The sequence below is a fragment of the Scyliorhinus canicula genome, chromosome 2 (assembly GCF_902713615.1).
Source record: "Scyliorhinus canicula chromosome 2, sScyCan1.1, whole genome shotgun sequence".
Lineage (NCBI taxonomy): Eukaryota > Metazoa > Chordata > Chondrichthyes > Carcharhiniformes > Scyliorhinidae > Scyliorhinus > Scyliorhinus canicula.
In genome coordinates, this window is record NC_052147.1 from 144,953,304 (window position 1) to 144,971,326 (window position 18,023).

The 18,023-nt window shown below is 45.4% G+C and overlaps 1 protein-coding gene across 2 annotated transcripts in view; it reads left to right on the forward strand.

The window, feature by feature from the left end:
• Positions 1-18,023, forward strand: part of usp40 (ubiquitin specific peptidase 40) — a 194,934-nt gene that overhangs the window by 40,265 nt on the left and 136,646 nt on the right. For both annotated transcript variants that reach the window (XM_038787466.1, XM_038787473.1), the window contains exon 3: positions 12,333-12,400. In XM_038787466.1, coding sequence (XP_038643394.1) covers positions 12,333-12,400 — 68 coding nt within the window. The remainder of the gene's footprint in view (positions 1-12,332; positions 12,401-18,023) is intronic.

Genomic DNA, 18,023 nt, shown 5'->3' on the forward strand with positions numbered 1-18,023 from the left:
ACATTTATTAAAGAGAAGTTGGACTTGAGTTAAGAGACACTTAATGCTTTGAAGATGAGAGGAGGCGGAGGTTTGTTATTGTGTTCTGTTTTAAATAAGATTGTGGTTAGTCATGGGTGAGAGAGCGGGTTGGGGGGGACGGTTGGAGAGTGCTTTGTTTCGAAGGTGGTTGATACTGGGGGGAAGGGGGGGCCTTGAAGCTAACACTACCCTTCGGGAGACTGGGTTCTGTTTTAAGTGAATGTGTCTGTTTGGCTTTATGGTTATGCTAATGGATTTTGGAGAGCTGATGTTTACTTACTGGGGAATGTGATCTTGTAAATAGGTTTTTTCCATTTGGGGAGAGGGGTCCGAACAGTAGGGCGATAGTCTGACCGGCACCAGGGGCGGGGGCTATCGGGGATCGGGGTCAGCATGGATCAGCTGACTCTTGGGAACTTGGTGGGGGGTGATTTAGTGTTGAGTTGGCGTTTGATTTGGGAGATTAGGTTTTTGGTGGGGTGGGGGGTGGTGTGGTGGTGGGGTGGTAGCTCCCTGTCCAGGCTGATTACTTGGAACGTGAGAGGTCTGACTGGGCCAGTGAAAAGAGCATGTGTGTTCGTGCATTTAAAGGGACTAAAGGCAGACGTGGCAATGCTCCAGGAGACACACCTGAAGGACACAGACCACATGAGATTAAGGAAGGGTTGGGTGGGTCAGGTGTTCCACTCAGGGCTGGACTCGAAGACCAGTGGGGTAGCAATTCTGATCAGCAAGCGAGTGGCATTTGAGGCTGGGAGAATAGTGGCTGATAAAGGGGGTAGGTATATCATGGTGAGTGGGAAGCTGGAGGGGGTCCGAGTGGTGCTCATGAATGTCTACGGCCCGAACTGGGACGATGTGGATTTTGAGGCATGTGTTAGGCAAAATCCTGGACCTGGAGTCACACAACTTGGTCATAGGAGGGGACTTTAATACGGTCATTGAACCTGAATTGGATCGCTCAAAATCCAGGACAGGGACGAGGCCTGCAGTGGCAAGGGAGCTGAAGGGCTTTACGGAACAGATGGGGGGTGTAGACCACTGGAGGTTTACACGGCCGAGGGTAAAGGAGTTTTCCTTCTTCCACGTCCACAAAGTTTATTCCGGTATGGATTTTTTTGTTCTAGGCAGGGCGTTGATGCCAAAGGTGATGGGGACGGAATACTCGGCGATTACAGTTTCGGATCATGCCCTGCACTGGGTAGATTTGCAGCTTGGGGAGGAGAGAGGTCAGCGTCCGCTGTGGAGACTAGACGTGGGGTTATTAGCGGACAAGGTGGTTTGCAGGCGTGAATAAGAGTATCTAGAAATATTTGTAAACAAACGAGACGGGAGAGGTTTCGGCAGCGACGGTCTGGGAAGCCCTGAGGGCAGTTATTAGAAGGGAACTTATATCGATGTGGTCTCATAGAGAAAAGAGAGAAAGGACGGAGAGGGAGAGATTGGTGGAGGAGTTACTCCGGGTGGATAGGAAATATGCGGAGGCCCCGGACACGGGACTCCTGAGGGAGCGGTGCAAGCTTCAGGTGGAGTTTGAATTGTTGACCACAGGGAAAGTGGTAGAACAGTTGAGGAAGGCTAAGGGTGCGGTGTATGAATATGGGGAGAAGGCGAGCAGGATGCTGGAGCACCACCTTAGGAAGAGAGAGGCGGCCAGGGAGATTGTGGGGGTAAAGAATAAGGAGGGCAACTTGGTCTCAGACCTAGAGGGGGTGAATGAAGTTTTTAAGGAATTCTACAGCAAACTATATGAGTCGGAACCCCCGGCGGGTGCGGAAGGGATGAGGCAATTTCTGGACCAGTTGAGGTTCCCGAGGGTGGAGGAGGGTCTGGTGGAGGGGCTGGGGGCACCGATCGAGAAAGGAGAAATTATTAAGGGGCTGAAGGGCATGCAGTCGGACAAAGCTCCGGGGCCGGATGGCTTCCTGGTGGAATTTAAAAAAATTAATTTCAAACGTGTTGAGCCCACTATTGATGAGGACCTTTAATGAGGCGATAGAGAAGGGAATCCTCCCCCCTACAATGTCACAGGCCTCGATCTCACTCATTCTGAAACGGGATAAGGACCCTGAACAGTGTGAATCTTACAGGCCAATCTCGTTGCTAAATGTGGATGCCAAGCTATTGGCTAAGATCTTGGCCACGAGGATAGAGGATTTTCCAACATATATTGAATTTCTGCCTTCACTTTAACTTCTTTCTCTGGATTTAATGATAAGGATGTTGGTTTAGGGAAGAATACCCTACATCCACATCATGAGTGGCAAAAGTTGTACACCTTGGTTTACTCGTACAAATTTCTTCAAAGTCTGTTCGTAATCTCACTGGATCTTCTTGTTGCCCTGCCTCGAAGTATGAAAATATGGTGTGTATAACTGTCTGCTTCAGCTAACTACTTTAGTGTTAGCTACATGTGTAGTAGGCGGTTCAATTTGTGAACTGTTCATATCTCCTGCCTCACTCTCGCCATCTCTCTTGTCCTCTGCACTTACCACCTGGTATTTCTGCTCCTTATCCTCCCCACAATGGTATTGTTTTTGAACATATTGATACAACACAGCCAATTCCTTTTTCCTGTTACCTCGGGTGTCTATGGAATAATTTATTTTACCAATTCTCTTAATTGCATTAAATAAACGAAAATGCTGCAAAAATTCAGGCCTGAGAGCATCTGTGGAGAGAGAAACAGAGTTAACGTTTTAAGTCTGTATGACGCTTCAGTTCTTCAAAACTGAATAACAGTCATATGGAATTGAAAAGTTAACTCTGTTTCTATGATATTTGGGCAGTATCACGACCTGATGAACAACCACCCATTCATCATCTGCAGGTCTGTGAGGAGGTCTCTACTTCCTCATTAGTATCCCATTTTTAATACAGTAACACTCTGGGAATTTATCAACCAGTTTGGGCTGATTGTTCTATCTTAAATTAACTCTGGATCGGCTTGTTGAGCCTCTACAAAAAAAGGGTTGCCGATTGTGAAAAGGAGAACAATCTCCGACAAGGGTTAGTTTTAAAAGAGGGTAGCACAGTGGTTAGCATTGCTGCCTCACAAGGTCAGGGACCTGGGTTCGATTCCAGCCTGGAGATACTATCTATGTGGAGTTTTCATGTTCTCTCGTGACTGTGTGGATTTTCTCTGGGTGTTCCGATTTCTTCCCACAGTACAAAGATGTGCAGGTTACATGGATTGGCCATGGTCAATACGTGGGGTTATAGGGATATGGTGGGGTGTGGGCTTAGTTAGCTCTTTTGGAGGAATTTGGAAGATTTTAGGAAAATTGGATTATAAATATAGTGGGCAATTTAAGGGTTAAAAACCTGAGGTGTGTGTTTGACTGCAGTTTTGTTTGCAGAGCCTGGGTAGTCTTAGCAACCAGAAGATGATATTGATGAAGGAATGTGTTCATCAGTTTGGGCTAATGCACACTGGATTGGCTGGGGAGGGCGCAGGGCAGTTAATGTGCTTTTGCAGTCTGCAGAGATGGTGTGTTTTTCAGGACGGCAGGGCAGCACAGTAGTTAGCACTATTGCTTCACAGCGACAGGGCCCCAGGTTCGATTCTCGGCTTGGATCACTGTCTGTGCGGAGTCTGCATGTTCTCCCCATGTCTGCATGGGTTTCCCTCAGGTGCTCCGGTTTCCTCCCACGTGTCCCGAAAAACATGCTTGTTAGGTGAATTGGATGTTCTGCATTCTCCCTCTGTGTACCTGAACGGGCGCTGGAGTGTGGCGACTAGGGGATTTTCACAGTAACTTTATTTCAGTGTTAATGTAAGCCTACTTGTGACACTAATAAAGATTATTTTTATTAGCTTGGGGAGATGGGGTCATTGCTGGATGGAGTTTAGAAAGGCATTGAGTCTGGTGTGTTTGGAGAAGCTTAGAGAGACAGGAACTGAGTCTTGTCTTTTCAAGAAGGATAGTTAAAAATAAAAAGTAATCATTTTTTAAAGCAGAGCAGTCTTGCCTGAAGACAAGGAAGAGGCTGAAACAACCTAGTTGAAGTAGCTATTTGAAGACATTCAGGCAGAGTCTGAAGGGGTTCCAACCAGAGCCAAATGTGTTTTATCAAGCAATTATTACTCTATGCCCTGCTAATTTTAAGCTGTATTAAGAACTGCATGTTTCTTTTCTTGTTGTTTGATGGGAAATTATATAGTTGTGTTGAGGGCTAATTGTAAGCTCTTCTTTTCGGGTGTGAAGTGAAAAGTTAACTATTGCATTCATAATAAAGTTTGGTTTAGAAATACCGGAGCCCTATCATTTTCAAGCAATCACTCCTGTAGCAAATAATTCTTTCCATACAGTCTTAAAATAAATTAAAATATTGGGTTTTGGTCCACTTTCCTAGCTACTGTTGGAGGTCTGGTCTTGGATCATAACACAGTCAAATATTTATAATTCTCATTGTTGTTTTCAAATCCCTCCATGCTTTTTCCTCCCTCCCTATCTTTGTATTCTTCACCAGCCACACAACCTTCCATGATCTCTGCCTCTCTGATTCTGCCCGCTTTAGTATCTCTCCACCTTGCTTTCCTTTCATTCCTTACATGGCTCGGCATCATATTTTGTTTTATAATACTTCTGTGAAGCACCTTGGGACATTCTATTACATTAAAGATGTTGTTTGTTCTCTTCTTATCCCTCAAAATCAGAAGATTCCTGCAAATCATGTGACCCAGGTTAAGAACTGGGAGCAGCAAATGTCTGAAGTTGTTCATTTCTAACGGTTGAGGCTTTAACACTTGATGCTATTGCACCAGCACAAATCATCATAAGACCATAAAATATGGAAGCAGAATTAGACCAATCGGCCCGTTGAGTCTGCTCCATCATTCGATCATGGCTGATATGTTTCTCATCTCCATTCTCCTGCCTTCTCCCTGTAACGCCTGATCACCTTATTAACCAAGGACCTATCTATCTCTTTCTTAAAGATATTTAGTGATTTGGCCTTCACAGCCCTCTGTGGCAATGAGTTCCACAGATTCACCACTTCTGACTGAAGAAATTCTTCCTCATCTCAGTTTTAAAGGATCGTCCCTCCAGTCTGAGGCAGTGCCGTTGCGTTCTAGTCTCTTCAGGTAGAAATAGCTTTTCCATGTCCACTCTATCTAGGCCTCTCATTATTCAATGGGCTTCACAAAGATCACCCCACCCCCCCCATATTCTTCTAAACTCCATTGGGTACAGACCAAGCGTCCTCAATCACTCCTATAAAGGCAAGCCCTTCATTCCAGGGATCATTCTTGTGAACCTCCTCTGGACGTCCTCCAAGGTCAGCACATCCATCCCTGGATGCGAGGCCCAAAACTCAGTATTCCAAATGGGGTCTGATCAGAGCATTATACAGCCTCAGCAATACCGTTCCCCATTGAGAAATTAGTATATGCCTCCATTCTTCCGGCCACAGGACATAACTTCACACTTTTCCACATGGTATTCCGTTTGCCACTTCTTTCCCCACTCTCCTACCTAGCTTGTCCAAGTCTTTCTGCGGCTTCCTCGCTTCCTTAACACTACCTGGCCCTCTACATATCATGGCATGGTAGAACAGTGGTTAGCACTATTGCTTCAAAGTGCCAGGGGCTCAGATTCGATTCCTGGCTTGGGTCTCTCTCTGTGCAGAATCCGCACGTTCTCCCTCTGTGTGGGTTTCCACCAGTGCTCCGGTTTCATCCCACAAATACCGAAAGATGTGCTGTTTAGGTGATTTTAACATTCTGAATTCTCCCTCGGTGTACCCGAACAGACGCCAGAATGTGGCGACTAGGGGCTTTTCACAGTAACTTCATTGCAGTGTTAATGTAAGCCGACTTGTGACACTAATTATGACTTATTATTATAATATATTTGTACCATCTGAAAACTTAGCAACATTTCCCTCAGTTCCTCCTTCCAGATCGTTAAATGTATATTGTGAATAGTTGTAGTTCCAACATTGACCCCTGTGGAACACCACTAGTCACCGGCTGCCGTCCTGAAAAAGACCTCTTTATCCCCTCTATCTGCCTTCTGCCAGTCAGCCAATCATCTATCCATGCAGTACCTTGCACCTAACATCATGGGCTCTTCATCTTATTTTGCATCCTCTTGGATTACACCTTTTTCAGAGGCCTTCTGGAAAGTTAAATACATCATAGAAGAATCCCTACAGTACGGGCGGCACGGTGGCGCAATGGTAGCACTGCTACCTCATGGCGTCGAAGACCTGGGTTCGATCCTGGCCCCTTGTCACTGTCCGTATGGAGTTTGCACATTCTCCCCGGGTCTGCATGGGTCTCACCCCTACAACCCAAAAAGACGTGCAGTGTAGGTTATTAGGTGAATTGGGCATTTTGAATTCTCTCTGTGTAGCCGAACAGGTGTCGTAGTGTGGCGACTAGGGGCTTTTCACAGTAACTTCATCGCAGTGTTAATGTAAGCCTACATGTGACACTAATAAAGATTATTATTATTAAATTACCCCCTAATTGGAAAAAAAAATTGGGTGCTCTAAATTTAAAAAAAAAAAGGACCCTATCGGCAGAATGAGACCATTCGGCCCATCGAGTCTGCACCAACCCTCTAAAAGAGTACCCTACCTAGGCCCACGCCATCACCCTATCGCCGTAACCCAGTAACCCCACTTAATCTATTGGACAGTAAGGGCAATTTTGCATGCCAATCCACCTAATCTGCGCATCTTTGGACTGTGGGAGGAAACCCATGCAACACAGGGAGAAAGTGCAAACACCATGCAGACAGTCACTCAATGGAAGAATTGAACCCGGGTCCCTGGTGCTGTGAGGCAGCAATGACATTACGTCCACTGGCTCTCCTTTGTCTAACTTCCTCATTACCTCCTCCTCAAAGAATTCCAACAGATTTGCCAAGCATGACCTCCCCTTTTTGAAGCCATGCTGACTCAGCCCTCTTTCACCATGCACTTCCAAGTACTCTCCAATCTCATAGAACATAGAACATACAGTGCAGAAGCTAGGCCATCGGCCTATCGGGTCTCCACCGACCCACTTAAGCCCTCACTTCCACCCTATCGCCGCAACCCAATAACCCCATCTAGTCTTTTTTGGACACTAAGGGCAATTTATCTATCCTGCACATCTTTCGACTGTGGGAGGAAACCGGAGCACCCGGAGGAAACCCACACAGACACGGGGAGAACGTGCAGACTCCGCACAGACAGCGACCCAGCGGGGAATCGAACCTGGGACCCTGGCGCTGTGAAGCCACAGTGCTATCCACTTGTGCCCCAATAATAGCCTTAATAATAGACTCTAAAGTCTTACAATGACCGATGTCAGGCTAACCGGCATATAATTCCTCGTCTTCTGCCTCCCTCCCTTCTTAAACAGGGGTGTTAAATTAGATGTTTTCCAGACCTCTGACTCCAGTGATTTCTGAAAAGTCACCACCAATGCCTCCACAATCTCCTTAGCTATCTCCTTCAGGAGCCTCTGGTGTAGTCCATACGGTTGTTCAGTTTCCCTCGCACCTTCTCTTTCGTGATGACCACTTGACTCTCTTGAAGTTCTGGTATGCCGCTCATGTCTTCCACTGTGAAGACTGATGCAAAGTTCCTATTCAGTTCCTCTGCCATTTCTTTGTTTCCCATTACTACATCTCCTGCCTAATTTTTCAGTGGTCCAATGTCCATTGTTGCCTCTTACCTTTTATATATCGAAAAAAGCTCTTGCAGTCTTCTTTTATATTGCTAGCTAGCTTACCCATATTTCATATTTGCCCCCTTATTGCTTTTCTAGTTGTCCTCTGCTTGTTTTTAAAGGCTTCCCAATCTTCTGGCTTCCCACTAATCCTCACCACGTTGTATGCTTTTTCTTTTGCTTTTATGCTGTCTCTGACTTGCCTTATCAGCCACGGATGTCTCGTCCTCCCCTTAGCATGTTTCCTCCTCCTTGGGATGAATTTCTGTTGTGCCTCCTGAATAACCCAAAAACTCCTGCCATTGCTGTTCCATTGTCTTCCCTGCCAGGCTCCCCTTCCAATCAACTCTGGCCATCACCTCCCTCATGTCTTTGTAGTTACCTTTACTCAATTCTAAAACATCTGATTTCAGCATCTCCATCTCAAGCTGCAGGGTGAATTCTATCATGTTGTGGTCACTGCCTCGAAAGGTTCCTTCCCCTTTTTCCCCTATTCAAGGCTGCCTCATTGCACATGATCAAATCATGAATTGCCTGTTCCCCAATGGGCTCTACCTTAAGCTGCTCCAAAAAAAGCATCTTGCAAAAATTCCACGAGTTCCATTTCTTTGGATCTGCTACCATCCTGATTTTCCCAGTCCATCTGTTTATGAAGTCCCCTAGAATTATTGTAATATTGCCTTTCTTATGTGCCTTTTCTATCTCCTGATTTATTGTATGCCCCACACCCTGAATGCTGCTAGGGGGTCTGCACATAATTCCCATCAGTGTTTTTATTTTGCGGTTCCTCAACTCTACTCACACAGATTCTATACCTTCCAACCCTAAGTCACGTCTTGCTATCGATTTAATTTCATTTCTTACTAACAAGTCAACCCGCCCCCTCTGCCCACCTGCAGGACACAGATCTTTGGATATTTCGATCCCAGCCCTGATCCCCTTGTGATCACATCTCTGTGATGCCCATAACACCGTACCTGCCAATTTCAATGTGCGCGACAAGCTCATTTACTGCATTTGGGTACAACACCCTCAGTCCTGCGTTGACTGCCCTCCTTCTCATAGTTGTCCCCTTATTTGCTGTGCCTGAAGTTAGATTCCTGCTGCTTTCCAGACTCTCGGGGCGCAATCCAATGGCCACGCTATGCCTGAAAAGCAGCTCGCCACGGTGCAGTGTGGTCGATAAAAACCAGGATCTACCCGGCTCGTAACACCCTTGCGAGATGTTGCCATGTAAATCCTGCCATTGTGGGCAGGATCACTTTTTTGGCAAATCTGCATATTAGATCCAGGCAGCTAGTCTCACTCTAATGTGCAGATTCCCCAGGTTCCTGAGGCTTTGGGATTCATCCCCTTTGCCTCGGGGACCTTGGACGAGAGGGACCAGATGGAACGGCACTTGTGAGGGTCTCCCAGGGGATTTATGCCCTCTGGGCGGGTGACGCCCTTGCACTGTTGGTGCCACCTGGGCACCCTGGTGCCAGTCTGGCACTGCAAAGCTGCTCAGGTGGCAATGTCAGCTAGCATTGGCGCCACTAGGATGCCAGCCTGGCATTTTGTGTGCGCGCGATTGGGCTGGTGTGCCCATCTTGGGTTTTGGGAGGATCACGGGGGGTTCGTTGCCGGAGACCCTCCTGTCGTGCATTCGGGCAGGGGGGTGGGCGGGGGTCGCTTCAGGGTCCTTGGAGATCAGGGCGCTATTTGCAAATGGCATCCCGATCTCTCACGACGCTGGGGAGTTCCTGCGAGCGGAGCTCCCTAGTGTACAAAACGGGGCTATATGCGGCTTCAGCCGCGCATTCCACACTAAGGCCACTTATACAATGTGAGCCGCTGCGACCACCGGAAAAGGCATGTCTAAACGTGCTCCCTATGGGACTTAGTTGCAGATTGAATCGAGCCCTCTGTTCTATTACTTGTTCTGGAAACTCCTTTCTCATTTAGTTTAAAGCCCTTAGTTATGCGATTTGCCAGAACTCTGGTCCCATCATGATTCAGGTAAAGACCTTCCCATCTGAACAGCTCCGTCCTTCCAGTACTGGTGCCAATGCCCCATGAACTCAAACCCATTTTTTCCACACCAACTTTTGAGCCATGCATCTCTTTAATCTTATTGACCTTGTGCCAATTAGCTCAAGTAGTAATCTGGAGATTATTACATTTTTGAATCTGCTTTTTAATTTAGCCCCTAGCTGCTCATATTCCTTTCGCAGAACCTCTATCCTTGTTCTACCTATGTTGTTGGTACCTGCGTGGACCACGACAGCTGGATCTTTACCCTCCCACTCAAAGTTCCTCTGCAGCCCAGATGAGATATCCCGAACCCAAGCACCAGGTAAGCGACACAAGCTTTCGGGACTCTCATTCCTGGTCACGGCAAACAGTGTCTATGCCCATAACTATACTATGCCCGATTATGACTAGATTTATTTTCTCAACTCCCACTTTAATAGCTCACTGTACCACAGTGCTGTTGTCAGTTTGCTCATCCTCCCCATAGTCCCCGTTCTCATCAACACAGGGAGTAAGAATCTCAAACCTGTTGGACAAGGGTTGATGTTCCTGAAACCCTACCTCCTGGATCCCTCTACCTACCTCACTCATAGTCACACCCTTCTGTCCCTGACCACTGGCTGAATTCAAGGTACTTAATCTGAGGGATGCGACTGCCTCTTGAAACACAGCTTCCATGTAATTCTTCCCGCTCCCAGATGTGTCGCAGCATCCGAAGCTCAGACTCCAGCTGTTCAACACTGAGCTGAAGTTCCACAAGCAACCAACACTTGTTACAGGTGTGTTCACCAAGAACCACAATGGGGTCCCACATCATGCAGCAACAACAGATCGCCTGGCCCTGTATCTCTATTATTGAAGAATGTGTTTACAATAAACACACTTGATTAAAAAAGAAAATCTGGATGTTGGGAATCTAAACCAATAAAGGAGCATTCTGGAAATGCACAGAGTTTGAAGGAGAGACAAAAGACTATCCATCTGGGGCAGTTTCGGCCAGGCATGAAGCCTCAGAAAATGGAGAGGAGGAATTCAAAGGAAAACCAAGGGTACAAATATTCTACTATTGGGCAGAGGAATTGTGGGATTTAAAATGCCACATGGTACATGAAGATCATGTTATTCAATTATCCCAATTTTGGTACTGCTGAATAAACAGGAACTCTAAAATAAAATGTATTTATGCCTTGAGAAATTAATTATAGAAGGCACTTTTATCTTTCTGTTCTGATTTTGTGTTGCATGGTCCAAACCCTTTACATTTGTAACTGGTGTCATTCTCCACCTGGTTCTGGATGGAAGTAGGGGCAGTAGTTAAAACACTACAGCATTCACAGTTTCAGGGTTCTATTTGACCCTGAGCTGAGCCTCCAATTCCATACCCACTACCATCCTGACTCAGTTCATCTGCTACTGAAGCTTTTATTGCAGGCCTTCATTGCCTCCAGTCAAGGCTGTCACTGGCCTGGTCAGGCTTTCTTATACCTCTTAGCCTTTTCATGTTCAGCTCATCACAAAAATTATCTGCCTATAACATCCACACTATGTCCTGCTCATCCATCATTCCTGTCCTCACTAACCTTTGTTGACCCTGGATCCTCTAGTGCATCTAATTTAAAATTCTCAGCCTTGCATTCATATATTTTTGTGGCCTTAACCCTCTTTGTGAAATCCTCTGGCTTTATAATTCTCCAAGGTTTCTGCGAGCCTCCAACTCTGCTGTCCTGCCCACCTTCCCTCTCGTAAATCTGCTGTTAATGGCTGTGTTCAGCCCTTTGTCCCTAAATTCTGGAATTCTCTTCCTAAAGCCCTATGTATTTCCACCTCCTTTCTAAAAATGACCTTTTCCACAAAGCCTTTGCCCACCCATCCTAATATCTCTTTTCACTTTAAAGGGCGCGATTCTCCGCTCCCACGCCGGGTGGGAGAATCGCGGGAGGGCCGCTCTGGCACCCCCCGCGATTCTCCCACCCCAACGCGACACGCCGCTCGGAGAATCGCGGGCCGCCGTTTTTCCCGGCGGCCCGCGATACTCCGACCCAGATGGGGCGAGCGGCCGAGCGTTCCCGACCAGTTCACACTGGGGGCAACCACACCTGGTTGCTGCCGGCGTGAACATGGCGCCAGCAGCTGTTTTGCGGCTTGTGGGGGGTGGAGAGGGGAGTGAGCACCACAACCGTGCTCGGGAGGGACTGGCCCGCGATCGGTGCCCACCGATCGTCGGGCCGGCGCCTCAACGGGACGCACTCTTTCCCCTCTGCCGCCCCGCAAGATCAAGCTGCCACGTCTTGCGGGGCAGCGGAGGGGAAGACGCCAACCTGCACATGCTGACGTCATTAGGCGCGCCGGCCGCGTCATTATCAACGCGCCGGGCCTTGACGCCAGCGACAAGGCCCCGCGGTCGAGATTACGGCACGACCCTCCTAGCCCCCCGCGAGGGGAGAATAGGGGGCCAGGAGCGGCCTCCGACGCTGTCGTGAACCTCTCCGGGTTTCACGATGGCGTCGGGCCTTGCGGAGAATTCCGCCCAAAGTGTCTAATTTAACTTCTAGAGTATTTTAAAACAATAATGACTCCATATAAATGCAAGTTATGCTGTATGATTAACATTCCATCTCTTTTGACTCAGAATCATTGTTTGCCCTGGGGCCGGAGGAACTGGGATATTTATCAGACAAAGACAAACCAGAGTCAAAGGTGGGAATGTTTGCCTTTACCTATTTTTAACATTAATTCTTTGTATTCTGCACTGTTCCTCTTTATTAAGTTCAGACATTCAAATAAATGAACACAAAAAGCTCATGTTAATTCCTGAGCTGGTGTTATGGGTCCTCAGACTATCTGTGGGCTACTAATCTTTGTTTCTCTTCCAATTGAAATAAAACAAAATGGCTTTATTAATGCGCAAGTAATGTGATCAGTAAAATACAATTTCCTCCTTTCATCACCCTATGAACAATAAGTGCTTATTTTCTGATCAATTAAACTTCAGAATTATATTTCAAGTAAATAACTGATAATTTTACAACACCACTGTTGTGTGAGCATATGAAATGACTTGTTTTCTCCTTTTAGCCTCTGTGTCCAACTTATTCCAGGGCCTGTTAGTATTGAGGAACATCCCAGCCTGCCCTTCCATATCTGGAAATAGAACACCTGGCTTCAGATTTCTGTTCGCACAAGTGACAAATTTTTGAACATAAAACTGACTCAAAGGGTCAATTGAACTAAAACCTATAGGTGGTGTACTTTGTGGTAACTATGTGGACCCTTTCTGACACTAGGCATACGATTAGCTACAGAACAAGTAACAACTTAGTGGAATGGAAGTAGCTCATATCCCTGAACCAATAGAAAAAAACACAATCTATCTTTGTTTCTGGTGCCTTATGCAGGTCCCACAGTGTGCCTTGATCTTTAGTGACATATTTCAGTACAAATAATAGTTCAATCTTAATGTTCTAAAATGTTAATGCCCGAAGCTCTTCTATGTACATAGTTTCACTGTTCAATACATATTAGTCACCTTTGATTAAAAAACCGTGCTATATTACAACAGTGACTGTGCTTCAAAAGCTCTTCATCAGTTGTAATGTACTTTGGGATATATCCTGAGGTCATTAAAGATATAACATAAGTGAAAGTCTTTCTTTCTTCCCTGATGAAGTTATTGATTTGACCTAGTACGGCTCTATATATTGCCTCGGAGAGTTTCTTCTGTGATCTGGACCTTTTAACTTTTTTTAATAGTTGTCAGAATGTACAAAATGCTACCCGAGAGGTTTTTGGCTGAAACAGCAGGGCCATTACAAGGCCTGTCAAATCTCACTCTTTTAGATCATAAGTTCATTAATTTTGGTACAATAGTAAAGTTACAATAGTGATCAATTTAACATTTGAAAATAAAGATACTTTGTGTGTATAAATGGGTTTGTGATGTGTCTCAATCCTGATCTTTTGATGTGAATGGTTCTGGTTCAAATTGATAGATGATTGGATGTGTATGAGTACTCATCGGTGTCTCCTGACGTTTGTTGCAACTCTGCACACATCCCTTTACTTTCATCCTTCACCATTCATGTATGGTCAGAAAAATGAATAATCAGAGCTGGCTGGTGTACTGAATTAATAGCGAGGTTTACTGCAGAATTTAGTAGTATTGCCAGACATTTATTCTGCAGGTAATTGTGCCCAAGCAATATATAGAAACATTAAAAAGATTTATGGCACTGAATAAGGCCATTCAGTCCATCTTGCCCATGCAAGCCAAACAGATCTATTCTAATCCCGTCTTCCAGATCGTGGCTTGTAGTCCTGAAGTTATGACAGTATTTTTCAAACTTTTTCTCCAATTTTGCCAACTGGCGAACCTTCAGGACCCACTAGATGGCGAGTATAGGCACGATGGCCCGAAGGGCCTCTTTCTGTGCTGTAAAACTCTATGAAAGTCGAGTGATATTCAAAGTGCAGAGGAGAGCCACGAGGCTTATGTCAATGTTTGAATTATGGAAATAAAACAAGATTGCATTTTGCTAGCACCTTCACAACTAGAGTACAAAGTAGTTTGCAGCCAATAAAGTACAGTCACTGCTGCAATGTCAGTTTATTCACAGCAAACTCCCACAAACAGCAATGTGATAAAGACCAGATAAACATGTTTTTTTGTGCGATGTTGATTGAGGGATAAATGTTAGTTAGGACATCAGGGATAACTCCCTGCTCTTATTCAATATAGTCCCATGGAATCTTTAAATCCACATGAGATGCAGTGCCTCCATTTAACGGGGTATCTGGGAAACAGGATTTCTAACAGGACAGCATCCCTGCAGTACGACACTGGGGTGTTAGCCTAGATGTGAGGGTGAATCCACAACCATCTGTCTGATGTAGAGACAAGAGCGTCACCCACTGAGCCACAACTAACACCGAGGAATGACTACAGAAATTGAGGCATAAGAGTCCTGAATCTTAAAGATTAAAGGCAGCACGATAGCACAGTGGTTCGTACTGTTGCTTCACAGTGCCAGGGTCCCAGGTTCGATTCCCGGCTTGAGTCACTGTCTGTGCGGAGTCTGCACGTTCTCCCCATGCCTGCCTGGGTTTCTTCCGGGTGCTCCGGTTTTCTCCCACAGGTCCCGAAAGACGAGCTGTTAGGTCAGGGGTGGGCAAACTACGGCCCGCGGGCCGCATGCGGCCCGCCAAAGGTCTTTATGCGGCCCACCAAGATCAAGTCATTAAAAATTTTTTTTAATTTTTTTTTTATTTTATTTTTTTTTAAATTAAGGTTAATGGGGGGGGGGGGGCTGTTGGGTTACTGGTATAGGGTGGATACATTGACTTGAGTAGGGTGATCATTGCTCGGCACAACATGTGTTTCATGTGAAGTTTCTACTTTAAAATATTAATTAATAAAAATTTATTGCTTTTTTTTCTTTAAACTGAGTTACTTTGTTTTTCAAATAAATGTGTTTCATGTAAAGTTTCTACTTTAAAATATTAATTAATAAAAATTAATTGCTTTTTTTTTCTTTAAAAACCTTTTATTTTGGCTATTTTAAATATTAATTATTTTACTTATACTATGCAGCCCTTTAAAACTGTGAATTTCTGAATGTAGCCCTTGCACAGAAAAGTTTGCCCACCCCTGTGTTAGGTCATTTGGACATTCTGAATTCTCTCTCTGTGTACCCGAACAGGCACTGGAATGTGGCGACTAGGGGCTTTTCACAGTAACTTCATTGCAGTGTTAATGTAAGCCTACTTGTGACAATAAAGATTATTGTTATTATAAAGATAATCATGCAGGGGAAGACAAATTATTTTGCTCTTTCCTGACTCGATGGGCCGAATGGACACCTCCTGCACTGTAAATTCTATGAAAGGGCTGGGAAAGATGAATCCAGAACACTATTGTAAATTAAACTATGAGAGTAGGATACAGGTTTAAACTCAAGAAGGCTATTTTGAGGACTGATATCAAGAATCTTTGACTTAATGATGCAAGATTCTTTTTGTGTGTGTGGGGGCAGACAAATGCAGCACTACATGTAAAGTTCGGAGGATTTTCCTTCGGTAGCTGTTGTGAAAAAGTCCGAGTGTAATTGTTCTGTGCCAGGTTTAATCCGGTAAATGCAGCAAGCTTTGCTGTGGGTCAGAATCGACACCCAGCCAGAAAGAAAGAAGATGTTTTCCTCCAAACCCTATTGTCCCTCACATTTTGAACGGATGACTAAACTCTCCAACCTTCTGTTTGTCTTTGCAAAAGCTCCTTCCAACTAGAGGACTGAAAGAGAGAGAGTGTGCATGTGGAGGGCTTGCAGGGTGGGGGTCTGGGCTAGCTTATCTACAGAAATGGGTACTGAGTTTCTTGGTGTGTGATTCTGAAAAGCTACTCAATCTAAGGTGGCTGATTGAATCAGATTGACAGGTGATGATCAGATGTCCTTTTACGCGGCTCCTTATTCGTCTGTGATGGTTCCACATTAAGGTAACTATCATCCTCTAGGTAAAAAAACATAGTCCTGAACTCGCCTCTAGTTTATTTAATTAAACTAGAATTTAATTATTTTAAATTCATGCACCCAGTTATTGACTTCTCTGTTAGTGAAAAGAGGTCCTTCCTATCCATTCTATTTAGGATCCTCCTTATTTTGTAGACCTCAATGAAATAACCCCTCAGTCCGCTCTTTCCAAAAATAACAACTTCAACATATTTCTTCATAGCTAAAATTCTCCATTCTTGGCCGCATCCTCATAAATCTTTCCTGTGCTCCCTCCAGTGTGATCACATTCCTCCTGTAACCGCAAAGAACCGAACTGTACGCAGTAATGTACCTGCGGGCGAACTAGTATTTTATACAGTGTTAGAATAACCTCTCTGCTCTTGTACCGTAGAACTTGGCCAATGAATGAAAGTCTTCCTGTGCCTTCTTGACTACTTTATCTACCTGTCTTGCTACCTTCAGGGATCTATAGATATACATTTTAATATATCTTGGCTCCCCTAAACTTCACAGAATCCTACCTTTATCATGTATTCCAATGCCGTGTTTGAGCTCCTCAAATGCATTATCTTACATTATCTTGTCATTGGGGACTCCATAGTTAGAGGAACAGACATGAGGTTCTGTGGGAACGAAAGAGACTCACGGTTGGTGTGTTGCCTCCCAGGTGCCAGGGTTCGTGATGTCTCTGATCGTGTTTTTGGGATCCTTAAGGGGGAGGGGGAGCAGCCCCAAGTCGTGGTCCACATAGGTACCAACGACATAGGTAGGAAGAGAGATGGAGATTTGAGACAGAAATTCAGGGAGCTAGGGTGGAAGCTGAGAGCTAGAACAAACAGAGTTGTTATCTCTGGGTTGTTACCCGTGCCACGTGCTAGTGAAGTGAGAAATAAGGAGAGAGAGGAGTTGAACACGTGGCTACAGGGATGGTGCAGGAGGGAGGGTTTTGGTTTCCTGGATAATTGGGGCTCATTCTGGGGTAGGTGGGACCTCTACAAACAGGATGGTCTTCACCTGAACCAGAGGGGTACCAATATCCTGGGGGGGAGATTTGCTAGTGCTCTTCGGAGGGGTTTAAACTAATTCAGCAGGGGGATGGGAACCTAAATTGTAGTCCCAGTGTACAGGATGTTGAGAGTAGTGAGGTCAGGGATAGGGTTAAAAGTTCGAAAGAGGGCACCGGCAAGCAGGACGCTGGTTTGAAGTGTGTCTACTTTAATGCCAGGAGCATCCGGAATAAGGTGGGTGAGCTTGCAGCATGGGTTGGTACCTGGGATCTCGATGTTGTGGCGATTTCGGAGACATGGGTAGAGCAGGGACAGGAATGGTTGTTGCAGGTTCCTGGATTTAGATGTTTCTGTAAGAACAGAGAAGATGGTAAAAGAGGGGGGGGGTGTGGCATTGTTAATCAAGGAAAGTATTACGGCGGTAGAAAGAACGCTTGAGGACTCGTCTACTGAGGTAGTATGGGCCGAGGTTAGGAACAGTAGAGGAGAGGTCACCCTGTTGGGAGTTGTCTATAGACCTCCGAATAGTTCCAGAGATGTAGAGGAAAGGATTGCAAAGATGATTCTCGACAGGAGCGAGAGTAACAGGGTAGTTTTTATGGGGGACTTTAACTTTCCAAATATTGACTGGAAATACTATAGTTCGAGTACTATAGATGGGTCAGTTTTTTTGCAGTGTGTGCAGGAGGGTTTTCTGACACAGTATGTAGACAGGCCAACAAGGGGCGAGGCCACATTGGATTTGGTACTAGGTAATGAACCCGGCCAGGTGTTAGATTTAGATGTAGGTGAGCACTTTGGTGATAGTGA